This window comes from Panthera pardus, unplaced genomic scaffold, assembly GCF_024362965.1.
Source record: "Panthera pardus isolate Hobbes unplaced genomic scaffold, ASM2436296v1 HiC_scaffold_6, whole genome shotgun sequence".
Lineage (NCBI taxonomy): Eukaryota > Metazoa > Chordata > Mammalia > Carnivora > Felidae > Panthera > Panthera pardus.
This window is the reverse complement of record NW_026526991.1, coordinates 5,838,459-5,858,094: the sequence shown is the minus strand read 5'-3', so window position 1 is coordinate 5,858,094 and position 19,636 is coordinate 5,838,459. Positions and strand designations below refer to the sequence as shown.

Below are 19,636 nucleotides of genomic sequence, written 5' to 3'. Positions count from 1 at the left end.
ACTGAACTCGCCTCCCTCCCCCCCACTAAGTAGGTGCTCTGGTCCTCAAAGGCCTTTTAGGGGTGGCTACATTCTACCTTCCCAGTGGAACTGAAAGCGGGACCCCGGCTCAGGGCTGGCTGCCCCCCAGTGGGGGTGGGCCCCCGGGGCTAAGTGACGCACAGAGGACAGGTGGCTTGTGGGAGGTAGCTAGCACCCCAGCGGCTGACCGGCTGTCCTCCCTGGTGCCTGGGGCTCGGGCGGGATCCAGAGGAGCAGAGATGGGGCCGGGGGCACAGGGAGGGACACGTTTCCTGACAGCTCCCGGGGGCCACAGCCAGGCCAGGCACAGACCTAAGCTCTCAACCGCCTGACAGGTGGGGCTGGTGTCCCTGGACGGGATGGACGAGGAACCTGCCTTTCAGAGCAAAGGCAGCCCCGGGGCCCTGTCCCACACCCCTGGCGGGCAGCTTCTCTTACTACGGGACCCACACTACATCACAGCCCGACGCCGTCCCCGCGTGGCTGTGAAGTTAGCAGCGGAGGCGCTCAGCAGGCTGAGCTCTGCCGGGACAGCGAGGGGACGGGGTGCTGACCCGTCTGAAGCCAGGTGACCCTCTGCCGCCAGCCCCCAGCCCCAGCCCCTCCACCTCCTCCCAGCTGTCTGGGTTTCCAAGGACCAGATGTGACCTCAGCTCCTCGTGTGACCCCCCCCACGTCCAGCCTCGGTGTCTGTCTCAAGGTCACCACACGCAAGACACGAGGGGCCGCTCTGGGCAGGGCCAGGGAGCAAAGGGCGAGGAGGGAGGGTCTTGTTTTGGGCTCAAGGCTGAGTCTTCTCAGATAGCCCCTCCCCGGACTGAGCTCCAGGACCCTCATCTGGGGCCTGGGACGCGCCAGAGGGTAGAACAGAAGGGCCCAGGCTGTCAAGTGAGGGCACGGCTCACCCTTGATGTATACAGCACCTGCTGTATACAGGGCTCAGTGAAGCCCTCCTCGCCCTCTCCCTGGCCCATCGCTGGTGGAAGTGTGTATGAACATGAATGAATGAATGAATGAATGAATGAATGAATGAACGAATGGTCTCCTTCAGGGCGGAGCAGACCCTCTGCCCCGCTGCTGACCCGCTACATGAGCCCAAGGGCACGTCCGGCCGAGCGTCCCCCAATGTGTGCCCACCGCCTCTCCCAGTTGCCGACGAAGGGAACCATGGCCATTCCACAGATGCGGAAACTGAGGCCCGGGGGGAGGGCAAGTGGTGAGGTCCCGTGGGGCCTGCTGGTTAGGCTGCTCCTGTACCCACAGGGGAGCCTCCGGGCGGCTTCTGCACCCTGGGACACCACTTGGGGAAGGCGCCGCAGGGGGACCAGCCTGGGTGTCGTCTGAGGGGCCGCGGCCACGGCCACCCACAAGCGCCCACAGGCTCCCGCACGGCCCTCAGGACTCCACGAGCCCCCTGGCCCCAGGCACACCAGTAGCCGTTCCGTCGAATGTTGGGGGAGAGGCCGCCCCAGACAGTCACCCTGGCAGGAGCCGCAGGGTCAGGGCAGGCACAAGGAATGCAGAACGTACAGCGGCCTGGGTTGCTGGGCCTGGGGCAAGAGGCCTTGCACAGCTGAGCACAACCAGGGCAACCGGGGGCCTGACTGTGTAAGAAGGGGGGCTGCGGGGCGCCGGGGTGGCTCAGTCGGGTTAAGCGTCCGACTCCTGATTTCAGCTCAGGCCATGATCTCGAGGTTCGTGGGTTTGAGCCCCGCACTGGGCTCTGCACTGACAGTGAGGAGCCTACTTGGGATTCTCTCTCTCTCTCTCTCTCTCTCTCTCTCTCTCTCTCTCTCTCTCCCAGCCCCTCCCCTGTGCCCACTCTCTCTCAAAGGAGATAAGCACTTAAGAAAAGGAAAGTAGGGGCTGCACGAGTCCTGCAGGGGCAATGCTATCCGAAGTGGGGTAAAAAGAGGTCGGGGTGCTTAAGCACGAGTCCTCTGCAACCCAGAGTGACTTATTCTCTATCTGGAGAAACTATCATGCAAAACGTGTCCGTCTGGGGGGGGCCTCAGGAGAAAGGTGGTCAAAGGAACCGCTGAAGAGCGAGGGCTAGACCCGCGGCCCGGACCCCGCCAAAATGAAACCTGAGGGCTTCCAAGGTCACTACCGAGAACACGGGCGTACATCTCACTGATGGGGGCACGGATGTGCAAATCGGTACGTGGCGAGGGTCTAGATCCAGAATATATAAAGAACTCCTGCGATTCAACAACAACAAGATAAACGATCCCACTGAGAAATGGGCCGGGGACGTGGGGACACATCTCCCCCCAAGATGATACGCAAATGGCCAACAGGCACGTGATGTTCCTGTCGTGCGTCATCGGGGAAACAGGAGCCCAAACCACAAGACAGCACTTCCCTCCACCCCCCCACAAGCACTGTTAGAATGATCCCCCGGCCCCCCCCCACCCACCCCCCCCCACACCCCCCCCCACCCCCCCACCCCCGGGAGAAGGTGGTGGAGCAGGGCCCTCAGACGCAGCTCGCAGGAAGGAAGCTGGTGCGGCTGCCGCGGAGGGAGGCTGGTGGCTCCTCAAACCACAGCAGTGACGCGATGCAGCCGTCCGCGCCCAGGTGCGCCCCCGGGAGAGACGGAGACGCACGTCCCCACCAAACCCTGCACGGCGCGTTCAGAGCGGCGCGTCCGTGACAACCCAGAGGTGGCCACGACCCACAGATCAGTGGTGAGCAGACAAGCAGAGCGCGGTTTCCCGAGCAGGGGGTATTACTCGGCCATGACGGGAATGACTAGTGACACAGGCTCGGACGGGGACGAGCCCTGAAGGTACCGGGCTGCACGGAAGGAGCACGTTGCGCGATTCCGTTCCGTGAAACGTCCGGGACAGGCCAAGGTACAGAGATAGAAACTTGACTGGTATTTGCCAGGGGCCTTGGGGTGGGGGGGGGTGATGAAAACGTTCTGGAATGACACAGGGGGTGAGGGTTGCACCACTCCGTGAATATGCTGAAAACCACTCAACTGTGCATTTTTAAAAAGTGAATGATATGTCGGGGCGCCTGGGTGGCTCAGTCGGGTGAGCGTCCGACTTCGGCTCAGGGCATGATCTCGCGGTTCGTGGGTTCGAGCCCCGCGTCGGGCTCTGTGCTAATGGCTCGGAGCCTGGAGCCTGCTTCAGATTCTGTGTGTGTGTCTCTCTCTCTGCCCCTCCCCCGCTCACGCTCTATCTCTCTCTGTCTCAAAAATAAAAACATTAAAAAAAAAGTGAATGACATGTCAAAAAAATATATATATGTATATACATATGTAAAAAACAAAGAAAGGGTCATGGCCAGACATCAGAGTCTTGTTACTATTCACCGTCTCTGGACTTGGCCATGCCTGGGCACAGCCGGGGAATGCCCGCGCCCCCTGCCCCCCTCGACCCCAATCTCACTCCCGGCCACGAGAACCGAGGCGGACGTTCAGGTGACGGTACGATCAATGGTTCCCGTCACAGGGCTCTCTCGTGAGATCAAAGCTAATGACCGGCGACGGATATCACGCATAATTAAATTCACTTGACTTAATGTGGCCATGTGATGGAGAAAAGGAAGAGATGGGGGGCGGGGCAGGGGGGCAGGCCCGAGGGACCCACAGGCCCTGGGGTTAGGGACCTGAGTCTCCGTTCCACTGACCAGCCCCGTGAGCACGAGCAACCTGCGATCTCTGTGCCTCAGTTTCCTCATCTGGAAAATGCAGATGAGAAGGTGCCCACCCCTCAGGGCTGCCTCAGTAAGGGTTCTGGGGCTGGAGAGGGGAGCCTAGGGCCCCGGGGGGCTTGTCTGTTCCCCCCACCTCCCTCGAGAGGCCGCCTGCTCTGGAGGTACAGTCCCTGTGGGGAGGCAGAGGCAACAGAGAGCCAGATAATCGTGACCACTGTCTAGGCCACTGAGGGGGCAAGGACGTGCCGGGGGGGCCTCGCTGGCTGGCTTGTTCCTGGATTTAGAAATATCTCCCCTTGCTTTGTTGTTTAGACATCCAGCAGATTCCTCAGGCTTCCTACGAACTCCTGTTTCCTTAAGGGGGGGGCGTGGTGAGGAACACGGGCTCCTGGGGCCCCACCCGTAGCAGCCAGATGAGCCCCTGGCCGGGTCACACGGAGGGGGCCCGGGAAAGGCAACAAGCCTCTACTCTGTGACTTCGGCTGCTCCTTCCCCTCCCTGGGCCTCACTTTCTCTCTCTGCAAGGGTCCCCTCAGCCCTGCCACTCAGCTGGGGTGCTCTGTACGCGAACGATCCCTGTCCCTATCGTCCCTCATTCCCACCTTGGGCCGATGAAGACCTGGGCTGCCTATTCTTCCCAGACGCTGGCACGGGGGACAGGGTGGCACAGGGACAGGGCGGGAAGGGAAGGGCACAGCGGTAGGAAATGCCTCCCTGAGCAGCTGTGTGACCCTGGGCAAGTCTCTTGACCTCTCTGAGCTTCAGCCTCCTCCATCACAAAGCAGGACGAACGCGGCTGGCCTTGCGGATCCCCCGCAAGTGACGATGGGGTCCGGCCCACAGCGGCAGCTCTGAGCGGCTGGTCTGTCTCAGGCTCCCTCACCAGTGCTCACTGGTTGGCCATTCACAGGAAATGAGGGGCGTTCGGCCGGGTTGTGACTGCCTTTCCGGGAACGACACTCCCGTCATTAGACAGGTGGGTCCTTCCTCTTTAACAGGATAAAATCCTTCGTGATGTTCAGAACCAGCGGGGAATGTGGGCGTTCTCTTGAGCCACCGTCCAAGTCCCACCCTGCTTCCCCCGAAGAGAAAGTCCTCAGGACGGGTGGGGGTGAAGGTCCAGTGGGCTCAAAAGCCACACGACCAGGGCCCGTAGTCAAGGAGCACACGGTGGCCCAGGGGTCACTGCCCACCGTGGCTTTAAGGGTGGCATCTCAGGTGTGCCTGGGGGACCAGGGTGTGGCCGCGGCCTCCCTGCCGCTCACAGGCCCAGGACGGGACACGGGGCCACTCACCGGACGCCTTCGTTGAGGCTGAAAAGCTCCTGGTCGGGCAGCCCCTTGCGCTGGAAGACGGCAATGACCCCGTTGTGGATGCTGCAGGTGGGAGAAAGAGATGTGTCATCGGGGCCCCGAGACCCCCTCCCCGCCTTCCCAGGCCTCCCTTCTGCCTTGCCTCTTCCCAGCAGCCCACGCTGCTCTGCTCCCGGGACAGAAAAGGGCCCGGTCAGAAGCAGGTGCTGGCTTTTGCCAGGCTGTCCTCCTGGGACCCTGTCCACACCAAAGGCTGAGTTCCCATCTCACTGCTGGGGTCGAGCCCTAGCCCCCGCCTCCCCAGAGCCCTGGGCCTGAGTCACCAAGGCACCTCCCAGTCACCTCCCCAGGAGGTCTCACGTAGCCTGCCCACACTCTGCTCCCCTTCCTGTGTTCTCGAACCCTCTATTCCCGGGCACACCCTTTGATCACCAGTCCCACCCTCTGATGTGTCCAAGCCTGGCGCTCACTGTGGGTTTCCCGGTGCCCCCTCCCGGCTCCTGGCATCCTTGAGCACTGGATGCTCACGTTATCTGTCCCGCTGGGGATGGGGAAGCTGCCTCCGGCCCCAGGGCCTTTGTACACGCCCTTTCTGCTGGCTGCTTCTCCCCCACTTCACATTTACCTCCTTTAGATCACGTGTTGTTGCCAGTTTTCACGGCACTTGTCCGTGTGTAACCACACGTTTATGTGAGACTTGATTAACTTGTTGCCACCATTATCTACAAAGCCCTAGAGCCCAGGGTCCTGCGTTGTTCGTGACTCGCCTGTATATATCCAGCACCCGGCTCGAAGGAGAAGCTTGTAAACATCTGGTGAAAATTTATCCTTGACTATCCCTCGTCCTCCAAAGCCAATCTATCCTGAAGTCTGATCCCTTTCTATCGCCTGGATCTCCACAGCACCCCTCCCCTCCCTGCAAGCCAGGGCCCCTCCCTGCATGCCTGGACCTATAACACCAGCCCTGCCTCCCTACTGCCTCAAGTCAGGGAGTCACCTCCCTGACCAGGGTCTTGTGAGGCCTCCACTGTCCTCAAGATACAGCCCAAGGCCTGGACATGGCATTCAAGGCTCGTCAGGAATGCCCCCTCCCTGCATTCCGGGGCATCCTACACTCAAGTCTCAGAGTTCTGGACCTGCCCGAGGCTGCCACACCTCCGGGTCTCAGCACCCACTGCCCTTTCTCCTGGAAGGCCCTTCGCTCCCCCATGAGGCAAGCAACCATTCATATTAAAGACCCAGCTCAGAAGCCACTGCCTCCAAGAAGCCCTCCCAACTTCCCGCCTTTCCCATGAAGACTCCCGTTCTGCAACCTTCCTGATTCACTTTCCTGTTAGCACTGCTCCCCCGCCCCCTCCACGAGAACCGGGTGTGGGTGGCTCCACCCCCCTCCACCTAGGACCCAGTCACTGCTGTAAAGCTCACAGACCTGCTGCTGTGGTTCTCAGGGCAGAGAGGACGGCTGGACCCACGCTGCCACTCCCATCACGGATCGGGCAGCAGCCACGAAGCTCCCGATGCCTGTCTGTCTTCATTGGCTCTACCTGTCCTGGGAATGTGGACTGGCCCCCCACGTCCCAGATGGGGAGACAGAGGCTCATAGAGGCCAAGTCCCCTGCAGGCGGGCACAGAGCTCCCCACCCGATAGCTGCTCCCTCTCTCCATGCAGCCTCGCACAAAGAGCCGGGTCTGGGCAGGGCTGGGGCGCGAAGGGGCCGTGCCCACCAGGAGTTACCAGCGTCTCAGCAAGTGCTGGCAGAGACGGGGGGGGGGACACCAGTCACACGACCTGGGATGCCCAACTACCCCAGGCCTGGCGTAGGAATGCCACGTATTCGTGTGTCTAAGACACGTGTCCTCCAACTTCTGTTTCCCGTCTCTGAAAGGGGGTCACGAGTGTGCCTGCCCCCCACCCCCTGGGCTGCCGTGAGGAAGAAATGCCTGGCCAGAGCCTCAGGGCGTGGTGGGGCCTGGACCGCGCTCGCCTCTGTTAGAAGTCCCCGCTGGCCCCGGCCCTGCCACTGTGTCACCGTAAGGCTGCTCCCCATCTACAACCCAAAGAGATAAAAGTCCGCCAGGAAGCCAGTGGTCCTCTAGCAGCCACGCTGAAGTCCCTACAGCTGCAAGATCACTTCTGGCCCTGTGGGGGCTGCTGGGGGGCCGCGCCGCCCTCAGGCAGAGGTGACCAAGAACGGAGGCCCCAAGGTGGGAGGAAGCCGGTGCAAGCCGAGCCCTGGGCGGCTCATCGCACAGACCTGCTCCTGGCGGCCTGCCCGTGGCCCTCCTCCTCTTCCGGTCAGCCTTCCGGAGGGACCCCAGCCCAGGGGTGACCCTACACCTGTGTCACATGCATCACCCCCTCCTGCCTCAGGGCCTTTGTCCTTGCTGTCCCGCCCACCTGCCCCCGCAGACCTCACCCCCTCCCCTGGCCCCCGAGTCAGGTCCTTCCTTCCTTCCTCACCCCGCGTTGCAGAAAAAGTTGACCTCGGCCTTCTTTGAGGAGAGGGGAGGCCTTTGGCTTTACTATGTAGCCCTGGTCCCTGACCCCCAGGCTCACGCTGGGGCTGCACGGGGAGCCTTGGCCAGCGAGGACCCGTCAGCGAGGGAGTTTATCACCTCCCTTGACTCTCCCAACGCCTGTATCTGAGCAGCACCCCGCCCAGCCCAGGGGTGGCCCTCGAGCTCTCCCACCCCTCCCCCATCCCGCGAACCAGGGCCACCTGGGCCCCCGGCTTCCCCATCCACACAGTGGATTCCTAGCTGCGACCTGCCTGTGGGATTCTTCAGCAGTGACTCCGGGGAGGGGCGTGTCCCCCGGACCCACCACCGCTCAGCGTCTGCTCTGTGGTTTCTCTCTATCTCTGCCTTCTATAACCACCGTACGGGGTGAGCTGTCACACCCAGGCTACGGAAGGAAACACCGAGGCTCGAGGCTCCGACACGCAGCGCGGCACTGGGTGGCTGGGAAACCGCCTCCCGCCCGGCCCCTGCCCACACGGGGACCCGCACAGGCAGCGCCCTGCTCCCTCCAGCTGTGGCCTGAGATCTCATTCCTTTGCGCACTCCAGGTCGGGCAAACCAAAAATCTTGCTGTGAGCCACTCGGGGAGGGGAAGGGTGGGGGGGCGAGAGGGCCTCACGTGACTTACCGTCTCCCCAAAAATAGAAGTGAAACCCCAGCCACCCCGGTCTGGGGCCTCCAGACCAGGGGTGGGCCGGCCCAGCCTCGGGCCCTGGCAAACGGTCCCATGGAAACCACAGGTGGCCTCCAAGGGCACTTTCGGGGGAGGCCTGAGTGGAGGTGACCCATGGCCTCCCCTCAGCTGGGCAGTCCCTCACGGAGCGTGTCCCCCTCCCCAGTGCACGAGGACAGGAGGGCAGGGCCAAGTCCCGGCATCTCTTGCCTGGGCACCGGGTGTGTACGGGGTGAAGGGGAGAAGGCGCGAGACCCCCCGGTGAGGCTTCGGGGCGTCCTGGGCAGTGCTGAGACCTGCTGTCACCAGGGCTGGCCTGGACCACACGGCCCAGGAAGAGGGCGGGGCGCAGCCAAGCCGGGAGAGGAAAGGCTGGCTGTAGGGCTCCCGGGGGCACTTGCCCGGGGCCACCCTGGCTTGGGCTGGAGCCCGTGTGGGGCTGCAGGCCGAAGGGGCCCCCGTGGCTGGTTCTCTGGCCCGCCATCACCTTTCTTAGGGCGGCCCACCTGCCCATACGGGAAGCCCCAGCAGAGAGTGAGTGGATGTGGACCCACCTAAAGCCAGGCTTCTGGTCGGTCAGGCCGATGCACCTCCCTGGTGCCCTGGAGGCAGAGCCCTGTCCTTCTCCGGCGCCTACCCTGATTTGGACACCGGAGACCTCAGAGGACACAGAGAGGAGGGCAGGTGCCCCCAGAAGGCCACCCCAGACCCTGAGCGGGGTGGCCACCTCCTTGGGCCCCTCCCAATGGTGTCCAGGCCTGGTGCATCTCACGGGCTCCGTGGGAAGGGATGGTCGAGTAAGTGATGAAGGGCAGGTGAGCTGGGCTCCACTGGGTCCCCATGGGGCCCCCAGGCTCCTCCTGCCACCCCCCGACAGCTGGGCTCTGGTCCTCCCTCTGCCCCGTCCCTCCAAGGGCAACCAGATGGAGCCCCGATGTCCTCGTCAGTACCCCGGGAATCACGCCCAGCCCGGCCTCCTGGCTGTTCTAGCCGCTCTTAGGCGCAGTGCCCACGGCCTCCTCCGCACGTCCAGGTGAAAGGCAAAGGAGGCAGGTGACTTGGAATCCAACCCTGCCCCCAGGCCAGGCCCCAAGCGGACCCTCTGGAAAATGGGGGTGATGGTGCCCCTTCCAGCCCTGTACCAGCTTCCTCTGCCCCTCAGCAAACAGGTGTCGCTCACATCCCGGTTTCAGTCCATCCGGCTGATTCACATGCTGCCCACCCCCCCCCCCCCAGCAGGGTTCCTGGCTGAGCAGGAGGGACCCAAGGCCACCTCTGCTCCTCCCTGGGCACCCGGCAAGGGCCCTGACCCACTGGTCCTGACCACAGAGGGGACAGTGGAGTGCCCACGTCCTCGAACACCTGCCTGGACTTCGCACCGCCCTTCGCAGTGGCGAGGCGGGTGCGGGATGCCGTGCTGGGGAGGGCTGCAGCGGGCCCGAGCCCGGGCTGATGGGTGGGAGAAGTGACGACCCAGAGCACGTGGTGGGGGTGGGGGGGGGGGGGTGTATGAGCGTCACGCATGCCGCAAACACAGTGGCTCACAGCGACCCAAATGTGTGTTCTTAGGTTTTCGAAGGCCAGAAGTCCTAAGTCAGTTTCACGGGGCTGAAATCAAGGTGTTGGTGTGACTGGCTCCGGGGAGAGTCTGGCTCCGGGCCCTGCCCGGTTTCTAGAGGCGCCCACGTTCCTCGGCCCGGCCTCCTCTCTCCGTCCTCACAGCCGGCCGCGTGGTGCCTTCGGTCTCTCTGATTCTATCCCACCACCTCCTTCCCTGACGCCGCCCCCCGTGCCTCCCTCTTGCGAAGACCCTCGAGACGACACCGGACCCCCATCTCGAGATCCTTAACTCGGTCACACCTGCGAAGTTCCTTCCGTAAGCTACCACATGCACAGGTTCTGGGGGGCCAGGGTGTTGACATGTTTGGGGGGGGGCATTGCTTTGCTGACCATACCCAGGCTGCCTTGGGGCGGGCGGGAGGCTCAGGACCCAGAGCGAATAGGCAGGGGCCGGGTAGGGGAGCCAAGCACAGGTCCCCAGCAGCCTCCGTCCCCCACTCCCAACCAAATGATCACCCTGGAGCCTTCAGCCAGCCTCCCGTGGCCCCTCAGAGACCCCCTGAGGTGTCGGCAGAAACGCAGACTTCGGAGTCGGCCCCAGGTTGGATCCCCGCTTCTGCCCTGACACGCCGTCACCCACCTTTCTTGGTCCCTGGGCAGTGACCTCAAGCCACCCCTGGGGCAGGCGCCCCCTGCCCCCGCCAAGCCCCCCCCCCCCGGGATCTTGAGCAAGTACCCCCCCCGCCTCAGTTTCCCTATCTGTAAGCTGAAGACAATTATCCCAGCCTCGGAGGGAGATGATGGGATGATGGGGAGTGAGTATCACACGCAGGCAGTGTGCCTGGCACCACAGGGGCACACACTCTGCCCTGCTTGGGGCCTCCCCTCCCACACTGAGCAGGTGGGGTGGGCACTGGGATCTCTAGACCTCAAGCATTCGGGAAGATCCGGGCCTGGCAAGGAATAGCGAACTCCCGGATGGTTTACACCCTTTGGCCCAAATGCATGCACAGGGGACCTGTGCTGGGGAGGCCTTTAGGGCCAAGGTTTGGGGAGCTCCCTCTCGCCCCTCGGCTGGCCCCTCAGCTCAAGGGCATGACCTTCATGGAGCTAGAGACCCCACGCCTGCATGGGGTCCAGAGGCAGTGAGGAGCTAACTGGGGCTGGCCAGGGGAACGCGTGGACAGAGCGGGACACGGCCTGCCATGTCCCGGCCCTCGAGGAAGCGGGGGGGGGGGGGGGGGAGGGGGACTCCAGGTGGGGGCGGCAGGTAAGCCCTCCGAGGCCCCCACCCTGACCGTGCTGTACACATGCCCCTGCCTGCAGCCCCGCACTCGGCTTGGCTCGAAGGACAAACCCGCCCGTGAAGAAGCAGGTGCTCAGAAAACACCTTGGATGGTTCCAGGCCGGCCACCGCCCACCCCTCACTCAAACCTCCCCTGCACCGCTATGGCATCGACGTTCTAGACGCAAGAATGAAATGCGGCCGGCCAGCTGCGCGGTCAGCACGTACCGTCCCCCCGGTTATCTTCTCCCCGGCACTAAACACGACGTGCGGTGACCTCACTCCTTTACTTGCGTCCCTGTTTCCTTCCTAACTCCCTCCACCACGTCCAAGCTCAGGACGCTGCTGTTTCTCTGCCGACTCTACGCCCCCCGAGCAGCTCAGGGCCAGGGAGCGATGCGAACGAATGGATGGTTAAATGAACGCGTGGATTCCGCTCTCACGAGAGCGAGCTTTGTATTTTCGCCCCGTGTCAAGATGAGGAAGGGGCCACAGGAAATTCAGGGGACGTGCCCAGGGCCCCTGTAGTGGGTTGAACAGCATCCCCTAGAAATCCAAGTCTCCTGGAAACAGGGTCTTTGCAGATTCGTTAAGGATCTTGAGAAAACATCATCCCGGGTTAGGGGTGGCCCTACGACCAATGACGGGTGTGCTTATACGAGAAAGGAGGGGGAGGATCCGGCCACAGAGACCCAGGAGAGACCACGTGGAGGGGGAGGCAGACGGCCACAAGCCAAGAAACCACCGTGGCCAAGAAACCACCGGGAGCTGGAAGAGGCAGGATACTCCCCTAGAGTCTCTGGAGGGGGCATGGTCCTAACGCCGCCTTCCTTTTGGACTTCTGCCTCTGGAACCCCCGGAGACCACGTCTCTGTTGATCTCAGCCACCCAGCTGCCGGCAATGTGTTTCGGCAGCCCTGTGACACTAGCACAGTCGCACAGATAAAAGGGGGTGCAATCTGGGCTCCAAATGAAGAATCCACAGCTCAGCGAGGCAGGCCCCGGAGACTGAGAGCTGTCTTGCGTGAGGCCGTGGTCCCGAGGGCTCTGCAGGGAGCAGCGAGGGGCGGGCAGGCAGGCAGAGACCAGAGAGGACCCCCGCCCTCCACCGCTCCTGCTCAGGGACCCGGCAGAGGAAGGTGCTTTTGCCTGCCCTTGGCTCAGTCTCCCCTCTGCCTGGGGAGGAGAGAGCAGGGGCTCCGGTTCTGCCATGTCCTACATGGGTGACCGTGACACGGACAGGTCGGCCGGGTGCTCTGTGTCCCCCTCTGCACCTCTAAAGTGGGGGAGGTGACAGAAGTAACTCCCTCGCTGGGCAAAGTGAGCTAAGGGGCATGAAGGGGCCTGGCGCATAGTAGGAGTAGAGGGTGGCAGCAGGAGACCCCAGCTGGGGGAGAGGAGCTCACAAAGCTGCTAGTTGGTGAGTTGCTGAGCACCCCCCCAACCTCTCCTTACAAACCCACCCCAACATCCGGGGCTTGAGTCATGAATTACAGAGTACCTACTGTGTGCTGGGCACTGTGTAGAGGGTTTTAATATGTGTCTTTGCACTTAATCCCTACAACAGCCCTGTGAGGTGGACACCATTACTAGCCCATTTGATGGATATGGAAATCAAGCACCAGAGAGGTTAAGTGACTTGCTCAAGGCCACACAGCAGGGAAGAGGCAGAGCTGGGAACTGAACTAAGTCTGTTTGGCTCCTCCCTCTAAACCAAAGCAGAGGAATGAGGAGGACAGCTGCATCTCTCTCCCTAACTCTGAGAGAGAAGAAAACAACTCATCACATAGTGAAGTCATTGCGTCAGTGAGATTCCCCAATGACAGTCCTTCTTTCGCAGTCTCCCCACCAGCCCTGTAAGGAGGAATGCACAGGCACATGCCCGCTGACAGCTAGGGAAACTGAGGCAAACGCAGCTCCAAGCAGTTTGCGACTTGGTAGGGGACAGAAGACAAGCACGTGGACAATGGTGTCCTACCCAGTGCACAGACAAGGCTCTTAGGCTGGCGGCCCTGTGCCCACTAAGGTGTTCGAGAAGTTCTGGATCAACAGAATGAACGTGTGTCCACACTGAGGGCCGGGGTCCTGGGGGCCAAGACCACAGCCAGCGGGTGCATCTGGCCACGCTTCACTGCCCGCATCCACGGCCCCCCCCCCCCTTCCCCTCCCCTCCCTTTTCCTTTCCGTGGAAACGTCTACTTTGAAAAGGGCTCAGGAGCAGACACGCTGGGGAATCCCACTAAATAAACCATCTCTTTTCCGGATCCCAGCCCTGCTCTTCAAACAAAGCCTGGGGGTGGGGGTACTTCCCACGCCCCTGCTCGTCTGGGAACGGCCCCCGGGGAGGGGGAGGGTCGTCTGAGGAATGCCTGGCAGCTGCTGCCTCCCTGCAGACAGCTGGGAGGACCAGGGGCCGCTCGGGGGAAACTGCCCGCCCACCCCCCTCCGACCAAAGGGACCTTTACTCCGGGACAGGAAGCGCGGCGGCCACCCACCCGCGGCGCCCTTGAGGCTCATGTGCTCATCCGAGAAATGGGAAAAATACTTCCTGCTCTATTTACCTCTCGGATTGCCATGAGCCACGGAGCGGCGACGTGGGAAGACCCCGGGCGGGAGAGGCAAGCACGCGGGCGCCAGGCCCACCCGGTCGCCCACCAGCTGGGCGCTTCGGGACGAGCCCCGAGGTCGCGGTCTGGTCCCTCCGTTCTAGAAACACGTTGCACTAAACTTCCCTCCCGGCCCGCACAACTCCGGCGGAGCAAGTTCTCGGCGAGCTGTTAAGCGCCGCGGTGCTGAAGGCGCCGTTCCTCGCCCGCGGGCCGGATCGAGGGCTCCCTCTCCCCCCCGGGGCTCGGGGGGCCCCCGGGCCCGGCGGGCGGCCCGGGAGGGCGCGGCCTTACCTGTTCCAGGTGGCGTTGGCGCAGGCCCGGCGCTGCTGCGTGCCCCGCTCGTCCGCGGCGGCGGCGGCCGGCTCTCTCTTGCCCAGGTCACTGAGGCTGGGCGAACTCATGAACTTCAACCTGCGGAGAGTCCTCATGGTGACCCCGGCGGCCCGCTCCGCGCCCACGCGCGCCCGGCGCCGCGCCCTGCGCCACGCCGCGCCGCGGGCCCCGGCCGGCACTGCGCCCTCTACGAGGAAACTTGGGCGAGAGCAGGAAGCTGAGCGGCCCTCGGGGCTCCCGCCCCGGTCCCGCGCCTCCGCCCCGGGCCCCGCGCCGGCCGGCCCGCCGGGTTAATCATTGCTGGGAGCGGCCGCAGCCTGGAGCGCCAGGAGCGCGGCCGGCAGCGCGGACCCGGCGCAAACGGAGGGCGGGGGCGGGGCCGGGGGCGGGGCCGCGCCGGAGGGGGCGGGGTTCAGGGCGGGGCGGAGCAGGGGCGGGCCCGGGGGGGGCGGAGCAGGGCAGGGGGCGGGGACGAGGCGGTGCCTCAGGCGAGGGGGCGTGTGCAGAGGCGGGGCCGGGAGGGGCGTGGCCACGTAGCGGGGACGGGGCCCCGCGCCTCGGTGGCCGCAGCCTCCCCGACGCCCCCTTTGTGTGCCCTTCCGGGTCGTGCTTGGACCCCTCGTCTTCCGAGGGCCGCGTGTGCTCACAGGAAACCAACACCCATGGGACGCACGACCCAACCCCAAGCGTCGGCCCTGAGCCGGCCACTGCGGCCACGCACACGCGCAAACACACACACACACACACACACACACACACACACACACACAACGCTCCGACCAGACCCCTTTTGCCAATGCCTCGCCCAAAGTCACCACCTCCCTGCCGTCCCTCCCCACAAAGGCTGTGCCCACACACGTCCCTCAAGACCCTGCCACGTGGACACAGACTCCTCCCAGGTTCTCACGAACACCTGGCCGAGATTTTCAGCCCCCTCGGGCTGCGTGGCCAGGACCCCACCCCACCGGGCCTGACTACCCTAATCGCCCTCTGACCTGGTGGGGTTGCCAGGTTGGGGGCTGGGGGAGTCAGGCGTGGCCTCTCCAGGAAACCGGCAACGCTGTTGCTCCCCCCGCCCCGTGGGTATCCGGGGTGGTGAAAACAAGTGGGTCCCCCAAGCCTCTGCGGCTGGGGAGAGGGACCCCACTGAAGGGAGGGCACCGCCTCCGTGCTCCCCATGCTTTACGCAGCACTTTTCGATGCTTGGTCGCAGGCCGGTCGCCCTCTGTGAGGCAGGAATTCTCGGTCTAGTTTTAATTTTTTTCGAATATAGTTGATGCAGAAGTAGCCACGCTTCGCCCCATTTCCCAGTTGAGGAGATGAGGCCCCAGGGGGTGAAATAACCTGCCTGACGTCATACAATCAGCAAACGGGGAAGCTGGGCCAGGCCAGGTCTCCTAAGCACGCGGCACGGGCATGCGCCCCTCCCCTACCGCCCCCCGCACCCCCCAATCAAACAGGGCACGATCGCGTCGCTGCCCTCATCCTACATCCTGGGCCTTTCCTGGGGCCGTGCCTGTGCTGAGCATGTTCTGGTGATACCACAACCCCTGCCCCATGTCTTTCCATAAGCGCTTCCTTTGTAAATCAGTGGGGAGAAAGGGGGGCTGATCCTCAGAGGGGCTCAGTAGGTGAGGGATGCTCAGAGCCCCCCACCATGTTGTACAGAAGAGGGAACTGAGGCCCAGAGGCCACTGCGTCCCTTATGCCCGGTGTGCACATCTCCTGCTTCTCTTGGATGGCAGAACCCAGGAATCTTCCCCCTGTGCCCCCTGCGCCCCCTGAGAAAGGGGTTCCTTCCATCCCATGGATAGGGGCCAGCCAATTCAGTCTGATGCAGTGTAGAGACAGGAATCAGCCTGCAGGAGGCAGTGACAGGGCCTGGCTCAGCCCCCAAAGCTGGGGCTCTTTCTGCCAAATGACCCAGATGACCCAGGCCGGATGGTTTGCCAAGGTCAGGCCAAGCAGTGGTTTCAAGGGCCAAGAAAGCCCCGTGTGAAGTGTGGGAGAACCTCGCAAGGGTACATTGCCCAGTTAAAATCAGTCGGCATTTCCTGAGCACCTGCTATTTGCCAGGCATTACCCTCATCCTAGGGAGGCAGAGTCATGACCGACAGACTCCCTGGCTCTGAGCTCAAGATCCACGGAGGGGTGAGGCCTGAATGATCTGGTGAGAAGTGACAGGCCAGGAGGGACTGAGCTTGCCCCTTCTTCCCCTGTACCCAGTCACATGGTCTCTCACCCCTTTAGAAACACCTGTGGACCCTGTATGCTCCCTCCACCCCCTCCGCTACCTCCCCAGGCCAGGAAGCCGACTGTCTTCCAGTGCCAGCCATCCCCCCACTCCCTTCTCCAGCTGCCTTCACCCCGGGTTAGGCTCTGGGGTTGCCCTCCGGTCATTTGGTGGCTTTTCCATCCTGTTGCCTTGAGCCGGGAGGGCAGGGACTGTAACACCTGGCTCAGCACTACATTCCCAAGCCCAGCGCACAGTAGGGATGCAGGATGTATTTGGTTGAATGAGGTAACTACCAGTGGAGCAGAAGGCTGAAGGTGGGAGGGAGGCGGGCCCTTCTGGATGAGAAATTGAAGGGGCAATGGGTGGCGTATGGGTAAGGGCAGCGCGTGTGGGAGGCAGGTGGAGGGGAGAAGAGGAGGGGCCGGGAGGGGGTCTCGGGAGCGGCGGTGGAGAGCAGGGCTCTGGGAGAAGTGGCCAGCCAGAAATCCCGGGGATGGCCCTTGAAAGCCATCGGTAGTCCCACAGCCCGTGTTCAGGAATTAGCTGTAGCTGTGCTGCAGACCTTTGTAAAATCTGTCTACACCCAGTAGCCCGGAGCAAGGGTGTGGTGACGAGTCAGGGGAAGGTGTGGCTGCCTTGGTGTCCTGGCAGGTGACTTACCCCCAGGATACGGGGGGTGGGGCTGGGGTTCGCCAGGGCAGCCGAGGGGAGCAGCCAGCCCCCAGGGCTGGAACCTGAGGCACAGGCCAGGAGCAGACGAGGCCATCACAACCCCCCCAGAGAGGGGGGTTGCTGGGTGGCCAAGAAACAAGGCAAGCCCCTGAGTGTGTTCTGTGCAGCCTGCGGTGTGGGCAAGAGAAACAAAAAACAAAACTGAATGCAGCCAAGGTTTCACAATGGAGAGATTGACATAGAAACCCTGATTTCTGGCTTCCTGGGAAGCATCAGATGACCAGGCCTCCTGGGCCTGAGGCCCCACGTGATAGCTCTCGCTGAGAGCTGGCCCCACGGGCGGGCGAAGGGGTTCTGGGCGCCCACCAGGCCCTCTGCTCACTTACGGGGTCTTCTAGGCCTGAAAAGCGGTCGGGGACTGAGCCACTGTATTGCAGGGGTGGCCCTGGGCAGGGCCCATCAGTAGCGAGACGCAGGGAAGGGAAGTGTTCTCCACCAAAGAGACTGGGAGACTGGGGCCCCAATCACGCGTCCCCAGAGCTGCCAGAGTAACCTTGCTCTGGATCCATGCCAGGCCAGATGGCCCCAAACGCGCCCTCTCCTTCCCCGGGACCCGAGTTTCGTTCCACACTCCCACCTGCTAGTCGAGTGGGTATTGGGAGTTGGTACAAGGCACTGGTCACTAGGAGGGATCCCAGGACTTGGGAGGGAGCGGCCAGAACTGCGGGCCAGCAGCCCTCCACCAAGTCCGGTGATTTCTAGGGCCTCAGTTTGCCCATCTGTAACATGGATGAGGATTAGGGGCCCTGTCCTCCGCCACTCCCTTTCCCCATGCCTCCACTGGTGAGTTTGAGGGACAGGGGAAACGAGAACCCATAAAGCCCTTTAGAGGTCCCGTGCTCCCTGTGGACGTGGCGGGAGATGGTGACCCGGGTGTCTCTGATCCCTGAGGTATGACGGTGCTGAGGGGCTGGCCCAGAGGTTTTGTCATCACAGGTAAAGCACTGGGACCGGCAGTGACCTTCAGGACGGGCCTGGCACCAGCAGCCGGGCTCGTGGCATTGAAATTTTCATGTCAGGATCTTTGGGGGCAGGGCCTGGGGCTTACTAATGAGCATCTGAGAGGACTCTCGTGTGCCCTGGGCTCTGCACACCCCTGAGCCTGGCTCAGCCCCTCATGCACAGATGGACAGTCTGACACCCAGAACGGACTGCGGGAAGTCAGTGCAGCTCCAGAAGCCAGGCCTCCAGACTTCGAGTCCACCAGGGAGAGTTCTGGAGCTCCGGGGCACCAGCCTGTTCCTGTATGCCAACCCGAAGTGGGGAGTCAGCCTGTCCTGAAGGGGCCGGGTCGGAAGGGGGCCCAGGGATGGGTAGAGAAGCAGGGCACGGGGACCGTCACCGTGGCTGTACCGCGGCGTCCAGGCTCATCCAGGCTGGAGAGTGGGGGTGGGGGGAGGCCCGTGCCCAAAGTCACAGTCAGCGAGTGGCCGAGCGGAAGCTGGAGCCGGGCCAGCTTGGGGGTGAGGGGGTGGACGGCCGCCAGCCCCGTCACTGTCACTGTCACCGAAGCTGTCCTCAGCTGGCCTGCGCCTTGCCCACTCCCAGGCACTGCCTGCTCTGAGCGGGGGTGCTTCTGCCCCCCGGTGGCGAAGGCTGGTGCTCTCCAAAGCTGACTGGGAAAGTCCGTCCAGCACCCTGGGGTCTTGGACACCGGGCACGGGGAGCCGCGGGAGGAGTGCCGGCTCATCCCTCCCTTCTCGGGGACGGACAGGGATGGTGACACGCCTGCCCCACGAGGGGGTGAGGTGGGATGAGACAATTCAACTGTCACCACGGGTCGGTTATGGCCGCGTGGCACAAAGATTCCCGAGTCAGGGCCGCCTGTGATTAGGTTGGTCGTCTCTGATGGCTTTGCAACGCGCCGTTCTCAGTGACCCTCCCGAGGCCGGACAGCAGGCCATCCTCCAAGGCGGGATGGGCGTCGGGCCCGTCAGGAGCGACACGTGTTATCTTTCATGAGTGGGGGGGGGCCTCACGGGGGTTCCCGCTTGCCAAGCCCGGGGTGCGTGGGTCCTGCCCTCAAGCCGCTCCAGAGGAAATGTCCCTCTGGTGGCCTTAGAGCCGGGTTCGACTATTATTACTCCCGTTTCACAGATGTGGAAACTGAGGCCGAGTGGGGTTAAGTTGCCTGCTCAGGGGTTGTCGGCTGGGAAGGGTTGGAGCTGGGATGCGGTGCCACCGGAGAGACAAAACCCACCTCCCCAGTGCTTTAATAAACACTGCAGACGCATTTATTGAACACCTACTACATGCCTGCCCCTGTTCGAGGCGAATACAGCAGGGGACAAGAAAGACGCGGTCTCTGCCATCATGGGGGGGAGCTCCCGTCCTGTCCGACGTCTCCTGACATCTTCGTGTGCCCCTCAAGTCCGCTCTCTACCCGCTGGGCCCCCAGCCCCCCATCCCACGCCACCAGGACCCCATCTGGGGCTCTTCCCCAAGCTGGCGGTCTCTGCCCTCTGCTCTCAGAACACTCCCCCTCCTCTTGCTCTGGATCCTGTTCTAGAGGCGGGGGAGGGGGGTCCGATCAGCAGAGGCCCCCTGTCTCCGACACCACGAGCCCCTAAACGCATTCGCGGGACTCTCTCTCCGAACCTCACGTTCCCCTCGGCGGACGAGGTCTTGAACAACCAGTTCCCCGGACCCTTCCCGGGGAAGGCGTTGTATAACCCTCATTCTGCT

At 63.1% G+C, this 19,636-nt stretch overlaps 1 protein-coding gene across 4 annotated transcripts in view; it reads right to left on the bottom strand.

The window, feature by feature from the left end:
- PRR5 (proline rich 5) overlaps positions 1–19,636 on the bottom strand; it is a 49,817-nt gene that overhangs the window by 12,291 nt on the left and 17,890 nt on the right. For 2 of the 4 annotated variants that reach the window (XM_053894648.1, XM_053894647.1), the window contains exons 2-3: positions 13,942–14,061; positions 4,986–5,066 (exon numbers count right to left, since the gene is read on the bottom strand). In XM_053894648.1, the coding sequence (XP_053750623.1) occupies positions 4,986–5,066; positions 13,942–14,051 (191 nt within the window). In that variant the 5' untranslated portion in view covers positions 14,052–14,061. Of the gene's footprint in view, positions 1–4,985; positions 5,067–13,941; positions 14,359–19,636 lie in introns of those variants that run through there. The other 2 variants (XM_053894646.1, XM_019447161.2) reach the window with 2 other exon arrangements.